Source organism: Pleurodeles waltl, chromosome 1_2, assembly GCF_031143425.1.
Source record: "Pleurodeles waltl isolate 20211129_DDA chromosome 1_2, aPleWal1.hap1.20221129, whole genome shotgun sequence".
Taxonomy (NCBI): Eukaryota; Metazoa; Chordata; class Amphibia; order Caudata; family Salamandridae; genus Pleurodeles; species Pleurodeles waltl.
The window spans coordinates 290,129,355-290,156,251 of NC_090437.1; the positions used below are offsets into that span (position 1 = coordinate 290,129,355).

At 40.9% G+C, this 26,897-nt stretch overlaps 1 protein-coding gene across 1 annotated transcript in view; it reads right to left on the minus strand.

The window, feature by feature from the left end:
* STPG2 (sperm tail PG-rich repeat containing 2) overlaps positions 1-26,897 on the minus strand; it is a 2,086,618-nt gene that overhangs the window by 759,142 nt on the left and 1,300,579 nt on the right. Inside the window, exon 12 of the mRNA XM_069238264.1 lies at positions 17,865-17,980. Coding sequence (XP_069094365.1) covers positions 17,865-17,980 — 116 coding nt within the window. The remainder of the gene's footprint in view (positions 1-17,864; positions 17,981-26,897) is intronic.

Consider the following 26,897-nt stretch of genomic DNA (forward strand, 5'->3'; position numbering starts at 1 on the left):
ACTTACTAAAAGAAGTGGAATATGATCCAGTAATTGAAATACATATGTGCCTTGACATTGAACCACTCTACACCAGCATCCCACAAGGTGAGAATTATAAGTGATTACCGACCTCCTCCTTGCACAGGAATGGCCATGAGCCACACCAGTACAATGGATCAAGAAACTAACTGAACTTGCATTGACCCAGAATTTCTTCTTCTTTTAGGATAAAATCTTTTTACAGTGTCACAGTACTTCCATGGGCAGTAACTTCGTCCCAAGAATAGCCTGCCTTTATATGAGCTGGTTCGAAGTGGAAATTATTTGGACCAACAACCCCTTTGATGCCCACATAAAGATGTGGCAGTGCTATACTGAAAACATCCGGGTCATCTGGCATGATCAGGAATCTACCATCAAACCATTAAATAGGTGGTTGATTGAAAGGAATCAATTCCTCAGGTGACAACAAATAGGACCTATGTGTCCATTCTTGGTGTTAACATTGTGGCAAAAGATAAGGGGGTCTCATCACCACTCCGTACACCAAACCAACAGATCGGAGCAGTTTGATACACTTTAACAGTGCCAACCACCAGGCCCTCAGAGAAAATCTGTCAGTAGGACAGTTCTTGAGAAACAGAAGTAACTGTGCAGACATTAAAGATTTAAAAAGCGAAGCAGTATCCCTGACAAAAAAGTTGAAAGAGTATCCAGAGAGGATCATTAGAAAAGCAAACAATAGGGCACGAAACATCCCTAGAGATGCTCTCCTAGACCCAATAGAAAAAACAGACAATAGTCCCTTGATTTTTGTATGTACATACAGTTCTTCGTCTACTGCTGTCAGACGAATTGTGAATAAACATTGGCACATTCTGACCTCCAATAAATTGACCTTTAATAAACCACTGTTCTCATTCAGGAGAAACAGAAGCTTGAGAGACAGACTGGTGTACAGTAACACATGGCACAACACTCCAGAACAACAAACCACCCTGTGGGACCTTCCACCTATCACAGGACATTTTCCTTGTGGAAATTTTTCAGTAAGTCTATTGACTAAAAACAACAAACATATTGACCTGGATCTTGCTAGATTGTGGGAACAGAGGTCCCAAACGACTTGTACTAGAAGGAATGTCATACACATTATAACTTTTCCATGTGGCCTTCGCTACATTGGAATGACAACACAGAAGGTAAATATCTGCATTAGTGAGCACAAGAGCACAATCAGGTGTAGAAAAAACTCAACCAAACTGACAACACATTTTCTTGAAAGAAACCATAATGAAAATAATTCAAGTGATCAGTCACAGAGAAACTCAATCCTCAGATAGGAATCGGCCACAAGCTACTAGAGAAAGAACAAAGGTGGGTCTATAAACTGTTAACTAATAATTAAATGAGGAAATCCCTGTGAACCAACTTAGCCAGTGGCAGCCCTATAAATGCCAATAATCCAGATGATATTGTGTGAGGATCTCGTTAATAAGGGCCCCAAAGTAAGGATGATGAGCATAGTGTCACTTTTACTTTTACGTGCAACATACCTATGTGCCTTGGAGAGTAGTAAGGAATTCTGGTTAATGGCAGGAAAATGTATAGGAATGTAAAGAAGTCATCATCACTAAATCCATGAGCATGCATGCCCTTTTGATTTTATCAGTAAAGACATAAAGGAATGATACTTGACACGGACCACAAGAAGTGGGAGCCTGGTTTTCCTTCTCTTTCCTGTCTCTTTCCTCCTTTCTTCTTTTTTCAAAGACCCTTTCCATTTATATCAAACACTCAGACCTCTGTTGGGTCTTATATATTTACATTAATGTGTTATGGGGTAAGGCCCCTGGCGCTGACTGAAGAAAAGCACCAATTATTGTGGCAGCTAAAGGCAACGGGGAGCAGAGTACGTGGGTGCAGACTTCCTTTCCCATGATGCTCATGAACATGCAAAAGAAGCAACTACATCTCCCATGAGGGAGTGGGTGAAGCTTTACAGATCTAAGCTCCCATGAAGAGCAGCACCTTATTGATGTAGAGACGGGGCAAAGTCGCGCCACACTCAACCACAACAAAAACTGGCACTAGCAAGATGGCGGTGAGCTCGGATAACGCAGTGTCCACGCCTAGCGTGTCGTGATTGGGCACCCACTCCCATAGTGCCAGCATCACAGCTGAGCTTTATTAAGGGAGCAGCACTCCAATTGGTTGTAAAACCCAGAGTTTAAGTATCTTTGCCTGTGGGCAGAACACTGCCACAAGCCAAAGAGCGGAGCCGGTTATGTGTTGCATGGGTAGGGACCCTTGAGGAAGTAAGTGGGATGATACACAAGTGAATGCACATTCTTGACAAAGTAATGGTTTTCTAAATCCTAACAGTATCTTTGATCACTCCCTGTAGGGTGTGACTACAGGGCCAACCCTCCTCCCGCCTCCATGGGGCCATCCGGATCCCACAAATCAGGTAGGTGTGGTTGGAGTATGCCAAAGGACTAGCCATGGTCATAAAGATATGCAAATGTTGTGAGTCACATTTAAACCCCAGTGTGAGGGCCAGCTAAGATACCTTAATGTATAGTGGACTAATCCAAGTTAAAGCTATTTAAAGTAGCGCAGCACTCTTTTTCTATCTCACTTGTGACACTTGCATAAGATGACAATAAATTGCTTGAACATTTTCTACACCATACAGGCGTGTCTGCGACTGAGTTTAGTTGAGACGTGTATGTAAAAGGTGTGTTGAGGTTAAAAAGTAGACACAAATTGGCACAAGGGGATGCTCACAATTAACATGATATGTTGTGTTGCACACACAATGGAGAGGTGTGTGTGCCGCACATGAGGAAGCCACAGTGTGGTGTGGTATCTTACATGAATTTTTGTTTACAGGTATTGAAAAGCAAGTAATTTGCTGCCTATGCATGCTTTGAGTTTATTTGCATGCCACATGAAAACGCGTTAATCACATCATGGGGGTAGTACAAGACAAATACGAACCAACCCTGACGAAAGCCCAGGACCTACCAGAACCATCAGTCAGGCTGAAACATGATGGAGCAATTGGAAAATAGAGGTTCATAGGACCTTTATTTCCTACAACCTCCAAACATATTATAGTTTTCTTTCTCATGGTCTATCTAGTAAAGGGACACCTTTGGACTCGATGAGGATTTTTTATCTTTAGGTTACGCCCCCTAGCTAATTTTCGTTTAAGAGCTCCCTGGAATATGGTTGAGCCCACCCTGACCTTTAGGAGTCAGGGTGAACCCGATGATGAAGTATGCCCTTATTAGAGTAGGTGATGGTTATTTATAAGAAAAAGGAATTTTTCCTTTCCCTACATCCATAGGTGTGGAATATAGGTGTAGCATGATATGTTCCCTGTTGTTTTATTATATTTCAGACTCAGTGCTATCCTGACGGGTACTCTGGTGTTAGTAATATTTTGCGATACAACCTATTGGGACATAGGTCGCATTCCACAAAACCTAGATGCGCAATTTGCAACCACTTTTTGTGACTATTCTTCACAAATATCAAATATCGGGGCCTAATCTCTACCCACCAGGTTCATTATTTAGAGGTATCGCACTCACAGTTCCAACTCTGGTCGTCAAGTATGTCTTGTTGCAAGGAATTCATAAAAGAATCTCCTTTTGTCAGGAGTTTCTTGTGCCAATGAAAGAACCTTGGAGATCCAGAGGGCGCTCAACATTAAACACCCAATGGCACTCCTTCTAGAGATTAGATTAAGGGATGGGCCCATCCAGTTGTCTATCGGGAGTGCTTGCAGCCCCATCTCTACACCAGATTGGTTAGAAAACTGGTGCCCAGACCGAAAGTATCAGAGTAACCCTTAATACATCAAAATCCAGCAACTTTGTTGCAGTTCTCGATTTCAGACTAGAATGTTCCCCCTTACCTTTTGAAACACGGTGTTACTTAATAGCACTTCAAGAAGAATTTATGAAAGACACTATAATCAATACATGCCACTGCATTTTCGTGACATTAAAAAAAGATGTCAGCAAAATATAAGAATAATAATGATTTTTTTTTAAACATATAAATCTCTTATTGATTTGATGGCTCAATTTAAAATCCTTGTCATCAAAATATAATGGGAAACATTTAACACCTGCATTTACAAGCAACCATTCAAATATTATATCACATATTATAACAAATATATATGCAAATAATTAACCAGCTAGTAAACTTCACATGAGCCAAGCTTTCTAAATGTGTACTTTGAAGAAGAGCTTTTTCGATCAATTGAGAGTGCATGATTGTGGAAAAGAGATGTCAGTCTGGTGATGCACTTAGCCATACTTGCACAACCATAACTGTTCTGGAGGCATGACCAGCTATAACATTTCTTCCAGGTTTGAAAAGCATTATGCCTTTGAAAAACTCAGACTCAATTGTGATAAATGGGTCTCTTTCCAATTAATGTTAAGTAGACATACATGTGAGTGTGGAGATGAAAAATACCTATTCAAATGGAGGGTTATGTAAAAAAGCTGTGTTTTTAGAACATGTAATGCGCAACAGTATACACAATCTAAAACCCAGAATAATGTAATGATTCAGCAATGCCCACCTACAGTCTGAAATAATTGATAAACTGACTTAAACAACTGACCTAAACAACTTTGTTGTGGGTTTTTAGCACTCAAATCACCCACCAGCTGCCCCTATCCTTTGTCATTTATATCAGTGTGGTTTTGTATAAAATATCATCCAACTTTTTGTATTTTCTTTCACTCAGTGCCCAAAACAAAATAATGAGTGTTGACAAAGGGAATCCCTCATGTTCTAAGTCATCGGGGGTAAATCTGTAGTCACATGCCTAGTGTTCATTGCCGTGAACGTGCTTTGTAACCTGTGCACCAGTTCAATGTTAAACATTTATAGCCCCCTAAATTTAGGGGGAGCTAGAAAATCCTCTTAGCGCTGCAAAATCTCAATAAGCAGTGAATGTATCAAAAATGTACCCATGAACAGAACGCTAAGACCACATTTTGGTTATTTTGAAGTAAAAAGAAATAGCCCCAATTGAACCGTTAGGATGATCAGATGAATGAATTACAAGCATTAGCAAAGCCATTAGGCCTGGTGTTGGCTGCCAGCCTTTGGGCTTTGTTAACAATTGTTTTGTTTAACCATGTCTTTTTTTGTAAAACTTCAATGTTGCAGGGGTTGTCAGGCACTCACCGAAAAAAAAAAAGAAGCTAAAAACAAAACTCATGTGCAGTAGTCCCTTGGACTAAACTGACTACTTACTGAGAGGATGTACTCCTTGTGAAAGAACAGAATTCAATCACTCATATTGAAGCTGGCCAATGCTGCATGCTGTACGATATAGTGTGTGGGAGAAAAATTTGAATGATCCACGAATAGGCCTCGCTGAAATCCCTTATAAGTAATATTATTACATATGCAATTCTACTAAAAATAAAAGGTCAATGAGAACGCCAGACCTAAAAATCAGATACGACTATGAACTCCACCCACTGATATTACATTTCGACAGAACATGCTGCTGCTGATGGCATCAAACTCACAGTCGATAATGGTATTCTTGCTAATTCCACATATCACATTTGTTTTATTGTAGATCCACACTCATTCTCCATTCCGCCCCCTCAAATGTAATATCTTGACACAAACCTTGAGTGTCTGTACTTTAAAAAACTCACACATTAAATGATAGCAGTCAAATAAGAAAACCCTCAAGTACTGTATCAAAACTTAAAAGAAATCACTGTTTGTGGGATATGGACAATGCAAACAAGATAGACTCAGTCTCTTGATTTTGGAACTGTATCATTGTGGGTCAAAGCAGTTTTTTGTTATAATTCAAGATAAAAGCGTTCTCAAAATAAATATGTACACATATTATATAGTGAATACAAATAGCATGCATCTCAGCTATTTGGAATGCTAATCATTACCTAAGAGACAGAGACACTCAGTTTCAAATGTACATTAGGAAAGACATTTTTAAATTCTATTTGGACGCTAATGCATCCCCAAAAATCAATGAACGCTTTGAAAGTTTACCTCTTCCACACGATTCGTTCAGAGAAGAGAAAATTTAATTCATTGAAAATGTTCAACTTGCAGAATTCTAAAACATGATTAGCATTTTAGGAGATTAAATTGTTATTCCCGATTTGTACATACTGAAGGAACGGTTTAGTTTAGCCTCGCTATGTAACACAAATGGAAACATTTACTTACAGCAAATATAAGGAGTAGAGTATCAAGCAACTCTAGTGGAAACAATGTACTGGAATATGAAATGTAATGCCTAGTCGGGGCTCCTCCCTCCATTTTGTGCCATAGACACAGCGTGAAGGGCGATCAGGAGGAGACTGGCAGAGAGAGTTGCTGCATGTATGGGTATATGTTATGCTGGGGACCTCTCCTAGTCTAGCCTAGTCTCCATCACTAGAGGACGTAATCAAAATTCCCAGATCCCTGCAGAATCCCTGCCTTCCTAGAGTTGCTAATCTAGTGTCAGTAACAATTGCTTCCAAACTAAGCAATATATTTCATCTAATGTTCAACTCGGGCACATTCCCTGCGACCTGGAAGAAAGCCTATTTGACTCCTCTCCTAATGAAAACCTCCCATGATCCTACAGATCCTAGTATCTTCCATCCCATTTCTTGCCTCCTTCTTCCTGCTAAGACTGTAGAAAAAATTATGAACAGACAACTTGTCGATTACATCCAATCCAATAATCTGGATTCTACTCAGTTTGGTTTCCGAGGTGGCCACAGTACAGAAAGAGCACTAATTAAGGCCACAGAGGAGATCAGGACATCACTTGACCAAGGTGGCAGAGCAGCCCTCATTCTGCTCGATCCATCAGTAGTCTTTTACATGTTTAATCATGGGCTACTGATGGACCATCTAGCCAACATTGGGGACACAGGTATAGCCTGGAAATTGTTGAATTATTTTTCTCCTTGGCAGAAAACAAATCAATCGATTGGGAACATTTGTCTCTCATCCTTCCTTCCTCTCCAGCGGGGTCCTCGCTTAGCCTGACACTTTTCAATGTATACATCACCCCTTTAGCCAAACTAATAAAATCTTTCGGATTTTCACTGACATCCTACACTGTCGACACCCACATTGTCGGCTCATTTGTCAAAGGCAACACTGACACAGGCAAAATATTCTGTAACTGCCTACAGGCTGTCAACTCATGGATGAGCAGAAACTGTTTGAAACTCAATGCAGGGAAGACCGAAGTCTTATTGCTTGGTATCCATACCTCCTTCTGGACACCTATCTGGTGGCCACAAGACATTGGTCCTCTTCCCACACTGGTTAAAAAAACAGGAATCCGGGAATCCTATTTGGCAACAATTTGACTTATAACCAGCATGTAAACTCAGTGACCTCTTCAGCCTTTTTTATTCTGAGGACTATAAAAAAGATTCTCCCTTTTATTCCAACCAATCTCCAAAAAACTGTGGTCATGTCACTGATAATGGCTAACGTAGATTACTGTAACAGCCTACTTCTCACTGCTCATCAGTATGTACTGACCGAACTCCAAACTCTGCCAGAATTTTATTGATAATCTCCAAACATTATTCAGAGTCTGAATCCATGAAAAAACTCCACCTGCTTCCCATAAGGCAGAGAATTACCTTTAAGGCACTCTGTATTGCATATAGGGCGCTACATGTCTCTGGCCCCGATTTTCTAAAACATTGCTTCAAATGGTACACACCAGCCAGACCCCTTCACCTGACATCAGCAAATCTTGCTGTCCTCCCCAGGTTCAAAAGGTTGATCTGGTGTGGCAGAAGTGTTGTACTGGGAGCAGCTAAAGCCTGAAATGCTCTACCTTGATACACTAGAGAGTCACTTAACCTCCTAGCATTCAGAAAGGCTCTAAAACCCTGGCTGTTCAACACCTCCTAATGCCGTCCGGGTTCCTACAATGCCAACCAAGCTCAGCGCTAAGACACCTCTAGGTATTCGAGCGCTTTACAAAACCAGTTAACATAACATTAGATAACATAGTACTCAATACCTATCCCATGCTAATGAGAACAACTCATTATAATTCGTTAATATGGTGGCTAAGTTTTATAAAAGCAAATCAGTTTCACTCTATCTGTAACTCTGTGAGGTAAATGGCAGAAATCCACAATACATTTTTGCCCCAAAGTAAAACTTGCATCCACTCAAAATGTCATCTGTGAAATGGCAGATGGAATTTACAACCACTGATAAGTGGGAGGAAAATTGGTGATTCAGAGGAAGGGGTCAAAAGTCCATTGGGCATATTGGCAACATGGCAACACCCTAAAATAGAACTTTTGAGAGTAATTCTAAGGTATCTTTTTGCAAGATTAACCTATTTTTTTTATCTACAATAAAAAAATAAAAAAACGTTTTCCCTATAGATAAAAAAATAGGGGAGGGAATATGCAAATACACATTTTCTGTAACATGAAAGCTGTTTGTAGCTGGCATGTAAACATATGAACGTCATAAATGGCATACAATACACCTGAAAACATGTGATTTTCATGGATTTCCGATTATATTCCTGGGCAATGAGTGTATCTAAAAATAGGTTATTTGAGCTTATAATTTACAGATTTAGGGCGAAATTTAGAATTTGGCAGATGGGTTACTCTATCACAACGGTGACGGAGATCTATAAATCCCATAGCATATATTAGTAATAGTAATAGTATAGTATTTATATAGCGCTTACTACCCCTGATGAGGCGTTGAAGCGCTTTTCGGCGAGTAGCACAGTACTCCGGAACCAAAAAGGAATTAGTGGTGGATTAGTATAGGGAAATATGAGTACAGTTTTAGTATTATTATTATGAGTCAATTTGAGCCGCGGATATGTGTGTTTGTTAGTTGGATTGACTTGAGTAATGGAGGGGTAGAGGAAGGAAGAATCCAGAAGTGTTAATTGGGAGTTTATAGTAATAGGATGAGGCTTGGGATGAATAAAAGGGGGATAGAACAGGGAAAAGTCTGTGGAAAGGGTTAGGGAGATCATAGTAGCAGGAGGAGTTTTGTATGAGTCAAAGGTGAGGAAAATGAGGGAAAACTGAGTAGGGTTGTTTGGGAGATCATGGTAGTAAACTGAGGTTTGGGTGAGTTACATGTGGAAGAGGAGGGAAGAGTTTGGGCAGGGTTATTTAGGAGATGAAAGTAGTAGAATGGGTTTGGGATGAGTCAGTAGGGATGGAGGATAGATTGATAGAGACATGACACATGGTGATGGGTAGCCAAAGTAAAGCTTAAAAGAGAGTAAAAATATAATATTTTTTTATTTATAATTTTATTTATATATGTATATATATATATATATATATATATATATATACACACACACACATTTTTTATCATTATTTTTATTTAATTTATTTATTCATTATTATTAGTATTTGTTTTAATTTACTTATTTATAATTTGAATTTTATTTATAGATTTTATTTTTATTTAATTTTTCTCTAGTACAGTAGGACTAAAGTAATAAATAAATAGATATGTAAATATATAGTAAGGGAATATATGTTCAAGGACTATAATAATGGGTATAGTATGAGAAGAAAAATAGTATTGTATAAACACAGACTTTCAAGATTTGTAATATTTGAAGTTAATTATTAAGTGTACTTTTCTAACATTTATTTATCTTTACTCAATTTTTGAATAGCCAAATGCTTATGATAATAAAACATTTGATCAGTGTGATATAAAATGAGAGCAGGGATTCCTAAGTATCTAATATAACAACTTATCTAGGAGCTATGCAATGACCTATGAACATGTTTAGCATAGAACAACATATATATATATGTATATATATACATATATATATATGTATATATATATTTATATGTATAGACACGCATACATACACACATGAATATATATATATATATATATATATATATATATATATATATATTACACCCTCCAAAGGTCCACCTTATGGCGCACAAATTTTACAGGTGCAAACGTGAGGAAAGGACAATTCCTCTGCAATCTCCAAAACCAACAATTGTCAAACAGCTGTGATCAAGACCGAGAGGTTGAAACGCGTTGGTGGTGTCTTTTTATACTTCTTTGGATAGAAGCATTAAAACTCTCCTGGAGTGCGACTAATCAATTGTTTGACAATTGTGGGTTTTGGAGATATATATATACATACATACATATACATATTTAAACCGTGAGTAAATATACATTAGTTAAACAGGTTTAAAGAGCATGTGTGTGATTTATTGTCATGACATAGTAGCGATACATATTTCCCAAAGAACTATACATATCTAGAATATACACATAATCAGATTAAAAATATTTATCATATGCAGTTCATAGCTGTTTGAATATGGTAGTTATGAAGGAAAGAGACAACTCTTGAGTAGTCTCCTGAAGACAAGATAGTTATTTGTGGATCTTATATTTGTGGGTAATGAATTCCATAGTTTGGCTGCATGACTGGAGAAGGATGTACCACCTAAAGTCTTTTTCTTGTATGGTGGTGTTCTAAGGCGGGGTGCTAATCTTGAGTGGAGGTTTCTTTGTTGAATGTATTTGGTTATTTTGTTTCTGATAAAGAGCGGTCCTGTTCTATGTATAGCTTTGTGGGTGATACAAATGGTATTGAGATTTCGGCGACGGTATATCCGCCACCATGGTGACACAGTAACCTGTCTGCTGAGTTCAAAATCAAGCCCTTAGTGATTTACAAAGATTGGGGCCTATGTATGATGTCTCACTCTTTCGCCATCACAGTGGACTTTTTCAATCCATGCATTCCTAAAATGGCCTCTAGTTAATGTCAAGTGCATTCCTGCTAATGATCTTCAATTTAGAGAGTCAAAGGTGAGTAAGCATCAATGCCAAGAAAGATTACCCCCCAGGTCTTCCTTATTCTTGCCCCATCACACTAATGAGGTGTATTCACCTCGCCAGACAGAAAAGAACAAGAAGAATGCAATAGGTATGTTCCCCCCACCCCCTCCCCCAAGGAGGGAGCCTATAAGAATATACTTGCCCAGCATTCCTCCAGTTCTTTTTTCTGCCTTTTGTCAGAAGGAGATGAGGAGATGGTGACTCCTGCAGGGCTTGGTTCACCGGTATGTGAAGTCCTACTCCTCCAGCAGGGCAGGAGAAGAAGTGAGGTTGGAGGTGCTTTCTCTCTCCCTGCTGGGCTTGGAGTTCGTAGAAGCGGAAGCAGTTAGGTTTAGAAAGACACAGCCATGTTGTTGGGTGGTGTTTTTTTGGTTACACCACTTCTTGGTTAGTGGATGGTGCTCAACAAATGCGTGGAGGCTTAGATGGTCTGCTCATGCTCAAGGGAGTCCTTTTCTTTCTCTCTAGAAGCATTTGGGAGTTAAAGGATGCTGAATACGAGAGTAAGTCAGTATAGCTGAGTGAGTATTGATATATGTGCTGTACATGTGACCTTGGTGTTTTTCTGGTAACGAGGGGGAAGCATTCCACAAGTAGTAGCATGTTGCTTCACAAGATTCTTATGATTATTCCTCTCCCCCTTCTAAAAACGTTTTGAAAATGAGGCAGATAGACTGAGGAGACTCACAAAATAGAATTTGTTGGAGCTGGTCTCTGGGAAATTGGCTGCCTAGGATAAGTGAAGATCTTTGTCGCCTGTTTCTTCTGATTCAGAGGAAGAGGTTCAGATTTCAGAGGATCACCAGGGGAAATATATTTTGAAAGAAATGCTGACAGCCTTAATTTCCTGTGTGAAGGAGAATATGGGTTTTCAAGGAGGATGAAATTCCTGAGACATCTGCCAGTGGGTTGCTGCGTCAGTTTCAGGGTTCTTGTCAAATGGCTTTCCCAGTCCATCATTTCATTTTGGAAGTTTTAAAGTGAGAGAGGAAGGATCCGGATAAAATCATGCTGTCTCGATTTATGGCTAAATTGTTTCCTCTGAAAGACATGCATCACACTTTGCAGGACTTTATTTCTATTGACTCTCTTGTTGCTAGATTGGTGGCCAGAGCTTCCTTGACTGAGGAATCTATTATCAAAGATGCAAGTGACGAGAAATTTGATTCAGCTCTAAGAAAAGTTTGTTCGGAGGGGGATTTAGCACTTTAAGTAGGGACTTCTGGTTCTTATATGTGACAGTCTCTCATCTTGGACATCAAGAAGTTGTTACTGCTTTTGAGGATTCATCAGACTGCACTACTGTACTGGAACACATTGAGAGGCAAGTGGAATACATGTCAGAAATTGTGTTTGATGTCGTCAGAGCCACGGTTTTATCGGGAAGGGGCTGTATTGTGGCCAGACGTAATCTGGTTTTCAAAGAGTGGCACTTGGACTTAGCACATAAGGCCTCTGCCTTGGGGTTGCCTTTTCAAGGTTCTCAGTCATTTGGTCCACAGCTGGAAGAGAAGATTCATAAGTTGTTGAAGGAGAAGAAATACTCTTCTTTGATGAAACAATCTTTGACAGAGAAACAAAGAGCTCCAATTAAGTTTTCCTTTCACCAACACTATAGAAGACAACAGCAACAACTGCATGACATATTCTTTTGAAGAAGAGGTGGTGATAAGAAATCCAACTCAACTACGAAGCCTAGGTCCTGACTATAAAGACCTGCTCTCCTGATTTGCAGTCGGAAGAAGGATTCAGCATTTTCTAAGCGCCTGGGATGCATCTACTTCAGACGAATGAGTGATCACCAGGAAGGGCTACCGGATAGAGCTTGAAACTCCCAGGAGGATTCTAGGGTGAGACCAACCCCTTGGCCTGGGAAGGAATCAAAGAGACTGGCTTTGACTCCGGAAATCAGGTCATTTCTCCAGAAGCAGGTATTGTTGATGGCTTCTCCACATGAGAGGGGCAAGGGATTTGATTCAATACTTTTCAGGTGGAAAAGTCAACAGAGAGTTTTTGGAGGGCGCTGGATCTGAAGTCTCTCAGCAAATTGTGCAGACTTTGCCATTCAAGTTGGAGACCCTACAGAAGGTGTTTCCGTTGGTGTTCTGGGATAATTTTATGTGCACTGCAGATTTGCAAGATGCATACTTTCATGTCCTGATTTATCATCTAGATTAAAAATATCTGAGATTCTGCCTCGACAAGAAGCTTTTTCACTTTAGGATGCTCCCCTTTGGGATGAAAATAGCCCTCAGAGTATTTACAAAGATAGTGGCTCCCTTGATTGCATCATTTCACCTGAAAGGGATAAGGATTTATCCTTTTCTGGAAGGCTGCCTTAGAGATGTTCTTTCTCTGGATCAGTTGCAAAAGCACATGGCAGTGGTGGGCAGTGGGATTCAGGATCAAGGCTTCCTCCTCAGTGTGGCCAAATGCAAGATGGTGCAGACTATGGACTTCACCTTCATCGGAGCAAAGTTCTGGAGGGATATTAACAAAGTCTTCCTTACATAATCTTGAGGGTTAACATTGAGAACTTTATCCTTAAAGACAATTCACAACCAATCCCTGCCAGTGAGACAGTGGTTGAAACTGCAAGAGCACATGGCTGCAGCTGTTTTCGCAGTCCCCTGGGCCAAATTTAATCTGCGATCACAATGGAATCATCTTCATTCTTTTTTGGTGCCCAAGCTCAGGTGATTTAGAGGTCAGGGTGCCAGTGACTCAGAAGATGCAGTGGTGGATGACTCCAGAATCTGTGTCCAAGGGTGTTTTTCTACAGTAAGATCCCCCAAACGTTGTGACAACAGACCCCAGCTCCGTAGGTTAGGGGATTGCTTTTGGGTGTAGGTCAATTCACTTGGGTGTAGGTCAATTCAAGCAAAAGGGACCTTTCAGGAGACACCGACATTTGTCTAACTGGAGGGAGCTCATTGTAGTGCTCAGAGTGGTGTTACTGTCCCAGCAGGAGTGGATCGAATGCCATTTGGCGGTCAGGTCAGACAATATGGTTGCAGTAGAATATCTGAACAACCAGGGGAGTACCAGGTCCAAGTCTTTGAATATGGCTGTTCATCTTTTTCAGTGGGCAGACAGTTATCTACTTTCTCCTAGGGCAGTGCATATCAGGTGGTAGGAAAATTCTTCCACAAGGCATTTCTTCTCATCTCCCAAGATATCTCTTACCTGTCCAGTCTTTCTTCAAATTTGTGAACTATTTGCGATGCCATCCGTAGATCTGTTTTCTTCAAGGCACAATGCTCTGCTTCCTCAAAATTACTATTAGGTGTATCAGTCTATGGTTGTTTAGTGTGTTTTTTTTTCTTTTTGCTCTTTGTGTCTATGCTTGGTATTCCTCAATAGGGATGAAGGGGACGAGGTCGAGGGGAACATGTTGGTAATATTTTATTACTTATCGGTAATCTTCATTATTCCTGGTCCTGTTGTCTTTGTCCTAATAATCACGCCACTTCCTCCCTCCAGGACTGCGGGCCTTCATAGTGGTGAGGCTTAGTAGTTTAGGACGAATGCTAGGTACGTATAGCCTTTTATGCTCCTTCCTTCTAAAGGAGGAGCATGTCCCTATCACATTGTTCTTTTCTGTCTGGCGAGGTGAAAACACCCCATTAGTGATGAATTGGACATACACAACAGGACCAGGAGTAATGGAAATTACCAGTAAGTAATTAAATATTTGCTAGCCCCCTTTCAAGAGAGTTAGGGCTTAAGTTTTGAAATGTTTCGCTTTATACCCGGGGCTTTTCAAGACATGCTTATTTACTTCTTTGAAGAAGAATGCGTCAAGCACATCTGTATTTTATTTATATTTAGGAATCGGATGTTATAAAATTCAGGGGCAAGCTGTGGAGGATATAAGTAGTAACATAGGGAGAGCACCTCTGTTTGATCGATCCACGTTTCCCCAGAAATTAGATTTTTTTCTCATTATTTGGTGATGCAAGGCAGCATCTGTGGTTTGGTAGTGGACGATTGGGATACTCTCAGCAGCGGTTTAAAGTTGATACTTTGTATACAAAAAACAGAGGGCCAGGTTTACAAGGCCCTAGTGCCACCAGAGTGTCACTTTTTGTGACACTCCGGTGTCACTGTGCAGTGCGCTACATTTACAAGGTGGCGCTAAGCCGCTTTTTGTGGCTTGACCCCACCTTGTAAATGTGGGCCCCTCTGATGCAGTTTTCTGTGTCATAGGGACGTGCAATGGGTGTTGCTGTGGGCGTTCCCCAGCAACACCCATTGCTTTTGACGTTGCCACAGATTTACAAGAAGGCGTAAATCTGTGGCAGCACCAAAAACTAACGTCACCCCAGGGATTATGTTAGCATGGCACAACAAGGAGGAATACTTTTATTCTGCCTCATTTTTGCTTTTTCTATGTGTGCTGCATTCTGCAGCGCACATAGAAAGAGCAAAAGGCCATGAATGATTGTTTATGTGCAGGAAGGTATGCCTTTCTGCACATAAACAATCAGTTCCCTCAACGCAGACACCCTTGCACTATTGTGCAAGCGTAGCTGCAATGGCACTGGCGGGTAAATGTGACGCCAGAGCAGGGGAAACACAGGGGTGAGCCATATTTCAGTAAATACTGTGCATCCCTGCGTTTCTAAAGTGACGTAGCGCTGCACATTTTGGTGCAGCACCACACTGCACTGCTTTTTAGTAAATCTGGGCCAGAGATTTTACTAGCAACTATCGCAGGCTACAACTTTTAATATTAATAAACGTTTTTATTTGATCTCAGCATTTTTTAAATTACATTATGCCTTATTATTTTGCTCCCATCGATAGTTTCTCAAAATGTGGGCTCAACATCCAAACCTTTTTAAAAGTCAGGCACCTGTAACATTAGAAAATATGTTTTCATTGACATATTTTGTTTGCTAGAAATCAGATAGTAAATGATTGAAAAATAGAGACCATCTCGCTAAAGGAGTGGAGAAGAAAGCTAAGTAATATGCTAATGGGTTGGGTGCTTTCATTGTATTTAATCCAGGTAGATGGCATGTTTACGGAAGTTTGCAGTCGGTTAGTGGAATTTATTCAAAATGAATATATAATTTAATTTGGTTAATGGTAATTAATCTAACTATACATTCTGAAAATGCTATTAGTCCAGTTAATGTTAAAAGCTTATGTCAAGGAGCTACTGTTACATTAAAGTGTTATATATGATTGTTAATTAGTTAAGTTTGATTGTTTCTAAATTGCTCAAAGAAGTAAGGTATGTAAAAAATAGCGTTTATTATATTTCTGGACGGGGATTACATTTTGTGGGTAGGTGTTCTAGTAAATAACTCTACCACTTCAGCGTTGGGCGAAAGTCGTTTTTACCTGAAAGTAATGCAATTAATAATGAGGCACATAAATAATTTGCAGGAAGAAACCTTCGGCCTAATAGCCAGTTCCACAGTACTGATCGGATGCAACTCTGGGCACCACGGGGGCAGATGCAGCTGTGGCTGGCCAAGGGGGAAGAATGGCATCTGCCTGCCGTACCGCAGACGGGTGCTGGGTAGGTGGTGGACTGCCCTTGCAACCTAAACCTCATGGAGTTTTACTGGCCGAATATTCCATATAGAAATTTTGGTGCCGGGGTACCCACACAGGAAACGAAGTGCTGGAACACCGGGCCAACCATGACAGGTGTAGCACTACCTCCCAACGAAACACCACTGCATTTGATTCAAAACATCAATATTTCTACAAAAAAACTGTGGAAACTAAGGTAAAATAAAAATGTGTTCATATACATGTTGAGTAGTCCTAATCCTGTTGTTACATATACATATACTGAGTATTTTGCTTGTGGGTGTTATGACTCATGACAGGACAAGACGGGTTAAACAGAAGATGTAGCAAAAAATCACGAACATGCATAGGAGTAGACAATTTTAAGCACATAGGCCCATATTTATCAAACTTCCACGCAATGCAGTAAGACACCTTGCTGAGGTGCACTGCATGAAAGGGGAAGGGAAAGAGAGAGGGCAGTAGTAAGGGCAGGAATTCACCCTATTTGACGTTTTATGTATATGGCTCATTCCTGTGAATTTCTTTCACTGGCGCACAATGTGCTGCCTTGTGCCAATGCAAGAACCCTTGTGCCATGATGGAAAGGTGCCTGCATTGTAAGCAGTATTGTTTTTGTACAGGAAGGTGTTCCTTCCTGCAAAAAAATAGTTCTCTGAGGCTGCCTCCGCCTTTTATGTATCCTGCAGAATGCAGAACACATAGAAAGAGGAAAAAACGAGGAGACGTAACATACTTCTTGGTATACCTCTCCTGGGAAGGCATGGCATTTTGATGTATGCCCAGGTCTACCACTCATGGTAAATCTGAGAATGTGGCAAAATCCATGAGTGGATATATAGGAACACCAACACTCCACCCATGGAGTGCCTCACTGGAGCAGAGTAATGCAAAACAACAATTTGCACTGCCTAGTGTTACTCCAGATTTGCCAAGCACCGCAGAGCCACGCAAGGAGGTCTTGTATTGGTTGGTAAATCAGACTTTGGTTTTGTGTTGCCCTTGTGTTACCTTGCGTGACGCAAGTGCAACGCATCACTATGATAAATCTGACCCATAGCATTTTAGCTTGAAGTCTATAAAGGTTGCACCATCTGATGCCCCATCTGATGCTTCCTGAGGCAATCAGCTAGGAGAAGAGTTTGGAAAAGGTGGTGTGACTTTAAGGACACATAAAGCAGTTAAGAAAATAAAGGAGATTGGCAGCAAGATTTAGGGAGACCTTTTAAACCATGGAGAGAATTATGCCTACAGACTTGCTTCAATGTGACACAATACAACATTGACTCTTCTGAAGCATAGCTAGAGAACATACAAGCACAGACAACAAAGTAACTATGTCAATCTGGACATATGTACAGACCCTGTTGGCCGAAAACAACATATATTTATGAACAGACCTCATAAGCTCCGGGGCCAGGAGTAATCACTTTTTGTTCCTTGAAACGCTCATCTCTGGGAACTGAAAGAAGGGCTTTGGCACTGCTTTTTACCACAGGGTCATATGTCCCAGGCCCTATATGGAAACAGGAGAAGATTACATCAGAAAACACAATGAGGTGAGATTATTTCATGCAACTATTCATCTATCAAATAACAAAGAGTATTCCAGGACTCCACAATTTCGAAAACCTTCCCTACCACTGTACTGCCCGGAAGCTTTGAACCACTTTGATAATATTTAATACCCACATGTACTATTGTTCCTACAAATTTGACAGAACATCTTCTGGCAGCAAGAACAAATGAAAAATACATTAAATCAACTAGCAAAATGTATCTTCTTTATTCTGGGATCATCTCATAACTACCATATTTGAGGAAGTAGTAAATCTCATTAAAGAGTGGAATATACTGTGGCCTCATACACTGGATTTTGAAGGAGCTTTAAGAATAAATGCAACCTCAGGTCAGCCACTGTGTGAAGTATATATTTTGCCTCCATTCATACAATGTCAAAACTCTTGTACCATGTCTGATCTATCTCTGATCCGTACTTTATACAGGCTGACAATATGGCATGTTTTCCAATAGAAGTAGCATTGACGAAAAAAATCTCTGCTTTATTATTAGATCTGTCAGTGACCGTCATGTAATGATAACTAAGGTCAAACGTGGATCTTTAGCCGAACTTTCTTGGGTTTGGGCTACGGCTGAAATGAATATTGCAGACGCTTTTTTTGTTCTATGTTAACCCATTTATTTATGTGCTATTTATTTTATGTGTGTCCATACTTCATGCACTTTTGATAGCAAAGAAAGCAAACAAAAATCTAGAGATCTACTGCAAAAGGGCTGTTATGTGCTCTTCTGTGGGAGTTTTCGCTCTAAGGTTTCAAAATGATCTTAATCCAAGTGACAGTGCAGCTTTTAAATGGCAACTCCATTCAAAGTCCCTCTCTTTTGAGACAACACAAAGATGATGATGTACAAACCGAAAGGTGAGTAGATGACAGATAAAATAAGCTCTTAAGTGGTGCCCAACTAAACCTACACCAATCGGCACTGCACAGAGGCAGTCATGCTTTGGTAGATATCTAGAACTGTACCTTGACTGATTCATAAAAAGACCATGTGGTACTAAAGCTACACAAAGCCATTGCAAAGTAATAATTCACTATTAATCAAATGTATCTAAGTCAGGCAAGAAAACAGAAAGTGTCTAATGTAAGACAATGTTGTCTAGTCTAGTTAGAACAATTTTAGGACAGAAGTGTTGAGAATGGACCCTTTTGCAGGGTCATCCCTGACTTTGTTCTTTTCTCCTCCCCTTTCTGCTGAATGCATGTTTGTTGGCTTTAGGACTCTGGACACTTTACCACTGCTAAACAGAGTTAACGTGCACGTGCTATCTCCTTAAAACATGTAAACATTGGCTTATACCCAACTGGCACATTTAATTTACTTAAAAGCTCCAAGTAAAGTCCACTTCATGTCCCCAGGGCCTGTAAATTAAATGTTATTAGTGGACCTGCAGCACTGATTGTGACACCCACTTAAGTAGCTGTTTAAAGAAGTCTCAGGCCTGTGATCAGGGAGCTTGTGTGTGCAGTTTTTAACTGCCATTTCAGCCTGGCACAGTAAACCTTTTGCCAGGCCCACACCTTCCTTTTTAATACATATACGTTACGCCTAAGGTAGGCCCTAGGCCATCCAAGGACAGGGTGCAGAGTATTTAAAAAGTTGAACATGTACGTGTAAAGTTCTTACATTCATTTTCACCACTGCAAGGCCTAACTCTACCATAGGTTAATATTGGGATTGCCTTATTACATTTTATAAGTGTAATTCACAAACTGGAAGAGATCGAGATGTTGAATTTGGTGTCTCTGGAATCACAATTTAAAATCCCAAGTTATGGTGAAGTCAGATTTTAAATTGCAATTCTGAAAATGCCCTTTTTAGAAAGTTGGCATTTGCTTGCCATTCAATGCCTTTTGGTGCCTACTGTCAGTCTCGGAACACTTATGTGAGGTGGGTGACAGCTGGGCTTTGTGCATTCCACACCAACAGCCACCCACAATGGGAGTTTAGGTGTAACTTGATGGGCCAGCCTGAGAAAATAGGAAGGAGGAGCTGGGCACAGTCTCAATTACATCCGAACAGGGTGTGTCCTGTCCACACACAAAGACCTGCATATCTCCCTGAAGTAAGTCTGGAGCCAGTGCAGGAAGGTCAGGACATCTGTGTACTTTAAAGGCATGTCTTTGAAGTCTCCCCCACATCAAAGGCACCACTAATTAATTCAGTACACTTCTGGACCTGTGGAGACTCTGCCAGGAAGAAGGGCTGCTGTGCTGCTGAACTCTGTTTGACTGATTTTGCTGGACCCCTGCTTTGCTGTGCTGACCTGTGCCTGCTGCCCTCTTGCATGGGAGTGAGAAGGACTGGACCCGAATCTCTCAAACCCAGTAACCAGAGTGACTCCAAGGGCTAGTTGGATGGCCTCCTGATATGAAGACTCAGGGACATAACAGATTTCTAATCTTCCTTCTCCTGCACCTGGAATCTGTCATCTCTGAGTCTGTCCTGCCAAGTGGTGCCACTCCAGTACTGGACCCATGAAAGTGGGACTAACGTACTTGCTGCAGCAGAACGGACACATTCTCTGCTGTGGGAGCATAACTGTTGCATCACCACTGGTGCAAGGAGAAATTCTACGCAACACTTCTACTGTGTGAGTTGGAACAGGAGCATCTAGAATCGCATCACCGCTGTTCCTCACATCTCAAAGCCAGCACATTGCCTTCGTAACTGACACTGTAGCTTTGTTTTGCTCTGTACATGGTCCTCACATTCCTATCGACTGAGTCCTCTACGAACACTACAAAATTCTGCTTTACAGCTTTTGAGCTAATCGAAACCAACACAATGCCTCAATTGGCCAATGCCCCCTCGACGCTGCGCATTGAGAAATTGCACCACAGCCTCACCACACCTCGAAACCGATGCATCGCTGCTGCTGTGTTGAGAACATAGGCTTGTTCCCTCTACTGCGTGGTTCGGTACTGGTGCATCACTCTGCTACCCGGATTTAAGACACTTTTGTTCAGTGAGCCCAACTGAGTCCCTGTGGCTCGCTCAAGCGCCATCAAAGTCAGCCTGAACTTTTGACTTTGTCCTAGTTCGTTGTGACCGGGACATCCCCATTTGGTGCTGCTTGTTCTTCATGCTATTTTACAGTTCATCCTTTAAAATTCATAACTCAAGTTCTACTTATTGGATTTTTTTCATTTTGGTCTTGTATTATTTATTAAATTCAGTTCTGTTCTAACATGGTGTGGGAACTCTTTTGTGTGGTGTTTTTGCTGTTTTACTGTTTGCAGTGTTGCCCAAATACTTTACACATTGCCTTCAAGTCAAGCCTGATTGCTCTGTACCAAGCTACCGGGGGGTTAGCACAGGTTAATTTGGGGTTTGCTTGTGTTTTACCATGACAGGAATTGTGGTTGCTGATTGACAAGGCCTCATACCCCTGTCAACCAACAACCCAGTTTCTCATAAGAAGATAAAAAAACAGTTCAAGTATAAATTCTCTTCTCAGGTCTTATGTAAAAATTCCCATCTATTTTGGGAATACAAATGCTCTTTCTTCCTGGGAACCACATACTTATTAGGAGCAACACAGGGCCACGCCAAGAAATATATATGCAAAACTGTATCAGTTAAGCAAAGGCATAATCGACCTATGCAATCCATTCCACAAACCTTTGTGAATCAGCCTCATATTGTGCCTCTAAAAAACAATAAAAACATTTGTATAAAGTGTGAGTCATGATAATCTAAAAAAAAAAATCAGGAACAAAATTTGATACATTAGTCAGTGAAGTAGTGTTCTTGTATTAGTTTACTCCAAAAAGGCTACCCAATGGGAAAATACAGTTGGGCCACTTTTGGACCCAGTCCTCTCTGTAGGGTCACCCCAAACTTTTTGCCTTCACTCATGCTGTTTTGCTGAAATTGTTTTTGCTGGCTTCAGAACTCTGTGCACTTCACCACTACTAACCAGTACTAAAGTGTGTGTGCTCGCTTTCTAAAACATGGTAAAACTGGCCTATATATTATTGGCACATTTAATTTCATTGTAAATCACTAGTAAATAGTATTACATGTTATCAAAGCCAGTAAGTTAAACGCTGCTAGAGGGCCTGCAGCACTCATTGTGCCACCCACCAAAGTAGCCCTTTAAAACATGTCTCTGGTCTGCCATTGCATCCAGTAGTGCAGTTTTAAATGGCCATTTCAACCAAGCAAAATAAACCCTTTGCCAGGCCTAATAGTCCTTTTAATACTTATGTCACCTCCAAAGTAGACCCTCAAAACTCCTAGGGAGCAGGTGCATGGCATTTAAAATGTAGGCTATATGGCTTTAAGTTTCACCTGTCCTGACAGTGAAAAACTCCTAAAGCCGTTTTTCATTGCTGTAAAGCTTAACTCTCCCATGGACTATAACTGGGCTGCCTTATTACAATTTAATTCCTGAAAATAAATGTGAAAATCCCAAAGTTTGTTCTCTTCGCCAATGAGCCCTCTCACGCCAAGATGCTGCCGACAGCAACAACTGCCAATGTGAAGTTCCAGTGAGACCTGCACTTCGTACCGAGAGTGACTGCCCGTGAAAACCAGCAACACGAGCCCTGCACTTCATGCTGACAGCAACCATCCCGGAAGATCCACTACTGTATAGCTCCAAAGATTGCTAGATCTTCGCACTGCAGCGATGACAATCCATGACACTCAACCTGCTCTTCACACCAAAAGCATCCTCCTCGCTGCCTTCTCTAATAAGAATGAAACTCATGCCACACATGAAAAGGTAACTCTTCAGTGGGACTAACCTGGTCCCCGTACCTGACCCACGCTCCAAAAAATACAAGTACTGCTTTCTGCTTCTTGATTTTAACAAAAAGCTTTAAAATTCAATATCTCAGGTTCTACTGATTGGGTTTCTGTCATTCTGGTATCATTTTATCAGTGGCGGCTGGTAATTTGAGGAGGGAGGGGGACGGGCAGGATGCACATTCATACTCGTTCATTCACACACACACGCACACCCACATCCATTCACAACACTCATTATCAAACATACACGCGCACACCATTAATTTATAAACAAACACACACTTACCATCAGCTCAGCCTCTAAGGTACCTGGAGAGTTGGGACTCCTGCCTTCACCAAATTGGCTGACCTTAGATCAGCCAATGAGGGAAGGCAGCAGTCCCAACTTAGTCACAGAGTGGGATGGGGTCAGTGAGACTGCTGACCCCACCCCACTCTGTCACAAGGTGTCACTGATTGACACTCGCCCATGGCACTTCAGGGCTTAAACTTGAAGTGCCCAGGTCAGAGTCAATGGGTGACGCTTCCCTTGTCACCAAGATGGAGGGCCTCGGGGCACCTTTGCTAAGCTGAGGAGGTCACGCCCGTAGGAGCTGTGACCTCTTCAGCCCAGCAAACGTCAGCTCAGCCAGCCAGCAGCCTGCGAAAATCGCGCATGTCTAGCTCCTAGCTGCCTGATCTGAAAATGAAGAGTGTCTGTCAGGCTGACCTTTGCTCAGCCTAACCGACACTCTTCATGAGGGGCAAAAGGTGAGGAGGCATAGCCCCTCAGCCCCAAAGGATGGGCCGCGGCTGCATTTTATTTCTTAAAATTTACTCTGATTTACTAAATTGTTTTGGATTTTTCTTGTGTTGTGTTTTCACTTTGTTAGTGCTGCATAAATATTTTACACATTGCAACCAAACTAAGCTTCACCGGCTTTGTGCCAAGCTACCAGAGGGTTAAGCAAAGGCTAATTTAGTGTTTTTTGTGATTCACCCTGACATGGATTGTGCTTTTTGAGTAGGACTTCCAACCCTCTCAACTAATAACTCCATTTCTTACAGTCACAAGGGAATATTTGTGTGTACCCAAGATGGTATTCCATATACACCGCATCCGCAACTGTTAGTTCCACCTGTAAAAGTCTAGTTTTGTATGTGTAGTTATGTTTGGCTGCAGATATAATTTAGCCACTGCTATTTTTTCATGATAAAAGGCTTCAGTGGTATCCAGGCAGAGTGTAGGAACTTGCAAAGATTTTTTTGCTTACAATCTTCCCAAAGTTCTGTGGAAGACTTTGCAAACTACATGAAGTTGCCAACCTCTGTACTTTTCCACAATTGAATGCCAAGTCATGACTTCATGGAATGTATTGCAAAAGTTAAATAGCACAGAGAACTGTAAGGTACATTTGCAGAAAAAAAACGTGCAACCAGTTTACATCTTGGCTGGCTTTAATGCAACAGAACATTATCTTGCAATGCGGTGGATATTACAGCGGAGGATGCAAAAAAGCTGCATGGACAATGGCGATCTTAAAATGAGGAACGTCACAAGCTTCTCAAAGTGCAAAATCGTGACCTGTACAAAACATTCCCAGCATAAAAACTTCACACAAAACTTCACCTTTCGAAAATGACTCCATAATACATTCCAGCCAGAAGCGTTTGATCATCAACCACCCACTTTATCAATTAGCGATTTATCAGTAGAATACAAATTAAGGCAGATCCTTGGGAGTACTGGCCCAAGACTGGAGATCGTATCCAAACCTACCTTGTAGTACGAATTCCACCACCTATAATTCAAGAAATTGCTACAGAATTACTTATTCACACAAGGTTTTGTAACACAGCAAGGGTTACGACAGAGGAACACCAGAAATGGGCATTCTGACTGGGTTCAACCCCCTCTTTCATAACTAAACCATACATTACCAAGCTATCCCACACAGTGGAATAACAAAGACCCCGCAGCCCCTGTGTTGCGGGGGTGAGGGGACGTGCTCCAGGGGCCTCCCTCAGCATAGCACACTGTGCACCAGCAGCAGGCCCCTGACTGGGTCCAGAGGGGAGGGGATGATGCCCCCTCAAGGTACTTTCAGGGGGACCCCCTCAATTTCCGTTACCCGACTGACTCACACCCTGAAGGGATCCTAAGGTAACACGTGGGGGCATACAAAACTGACAAATTAATAAATATATCTCCCCTTAGAAGTTAAGTGAACAGTTTATAATGAAATGGTTACCGAAGTTAAACAGAACAAGGTCACCAGTCTACTAAAACTACTGCTTAAAGTGTGTTTTGGGGAGTATAGCCTCTATACTACAGTATAGATAACAACATCAGTAAATGTAGAATTAATGTATAGCATTATTACATTTTGATTTGCATTTAGAAGTTCGTTTAGGTGTGACTGCAAAAAAATACAAAGTTTATCATATATTTGTTAAAAGAACGACAAAGAAAGAATACAAGATAAAAACAATTTGAAGAGGAATCAGAAGAACTTTTTAGGAAGAGAGGATGAGTGAGGGAAGGTAAACTGATGCTGTTGACAGCGGATGAGAAATTCATCGCTATATTTCTCAGTACTATTTTCACAAAACCAACATCTTGTTTCATCCATGCATGGTTCGCATGAGAAACTTAGATAACAAATTGGAAATTAGCACCTTCGAGCAAGTTGCTATGTGTGCATATCGGAATTTCAGTCTATTTTACAACAGGATACTCTACATGTTGCTGTGAACCTGTGGGCAAAATTGTGAAACTTGGGGGCATGTGTAAGCGCCCCTTGCGCCATTCTAACGCCACATTAGCGTCAGTTTTTTTTTACGCTAATGTGGCACTAAAAGGCCAAAATTGCTAAGTCCATATTTACAAAGTGGCGCAATCCATGTATTGCACCCCTTTGAAACCCTTTGCGTTACATTATGCTTGCACCAGGCATAATGTATGCAAAGGGAGAACTTCCCCGTGAGGGGGCTAAAAAAAAGGTGCAAAGAAATCTGAGCGATTTCTTTGTTTCATGTTTTTCGGCACTTTTAACGCCTGCTTGGAGCAGGCGTTAAAAGGAGACTTCCATTGGTTACAATGTGCCTCTGGGTGCTTTGCAGGATTAGTGCCTACATTTTTTACACTAATCCTGCAAAGTGCCAGACTAGCGTCGAAAATTCTGACACTAGTCCCCTAACTACCGCCATGGTGTGCCGTATTTTAAATACGGTCCACACATGGTGGCATTAGGGGGCGCTAAGGGACAGAAGAAAAGTGGCGCTTTTCTCAAATATGCCCCTTAGTTCTTTGCTGCTGAGCAATCATCTTAGAACGTCTACAGGACTGCATGTTAAAATATTGAGTTTTTAATCATGCTATCATAATATCATACCAAAAATACTGAAGACCAAATATCGAGAAGTTAAGTATACATAAGTATAGGTTTATTTTTCTTAACTCCACAAAAAGGTACCTTGAAGAGCTGTATATCATCAACATATTATATATACATAGATATGTGTGTCTGTGTGTGTGTGTTATCTTGAGGATAACTCAGTATGGAAGGAATGAGACACACCAGTCAGTTATCATTTCTCTGAAAAGGTTATAGTTTTCTTTTGGGGCCTCAAACTTTTACACCATTAATTTGGGGGTAACACAACATCAACATTATTCAAAAGGACTTAAGACTTGTTCAGCCATGCCTTGCACCCAGTAAATATATATTGAGTTGCTACTGCCACTCCTCCCACCGAGCTGTCAGGCTCCAAGATTACACTTGTGTATTTACGCTCATTTTACACCTCCAGTACTCCCCCACTGTTGTCTTCCTGTTCCTAAAATGTTCCACTTAGATGCAAAGAGACACCACCCTAGGGTGTGGGTCTTTATAAGCAGCAATAAAATGAAATGAAAATATAAAAGTACTCTCTCTGAGATTGGAAACCAAGTTGTACTGCCACATAGCTGGACAATAGAGTTCATGACAGTGGATGCCTGTTCCTTAGTTCCTCTATCATGTACACCCTTAGAACGTAGATGCAAGAAGAAATGGTTCCACCCATTTCTTTGCGCTGGATTTCTCACATATTATCTACCTAGTTTTGGG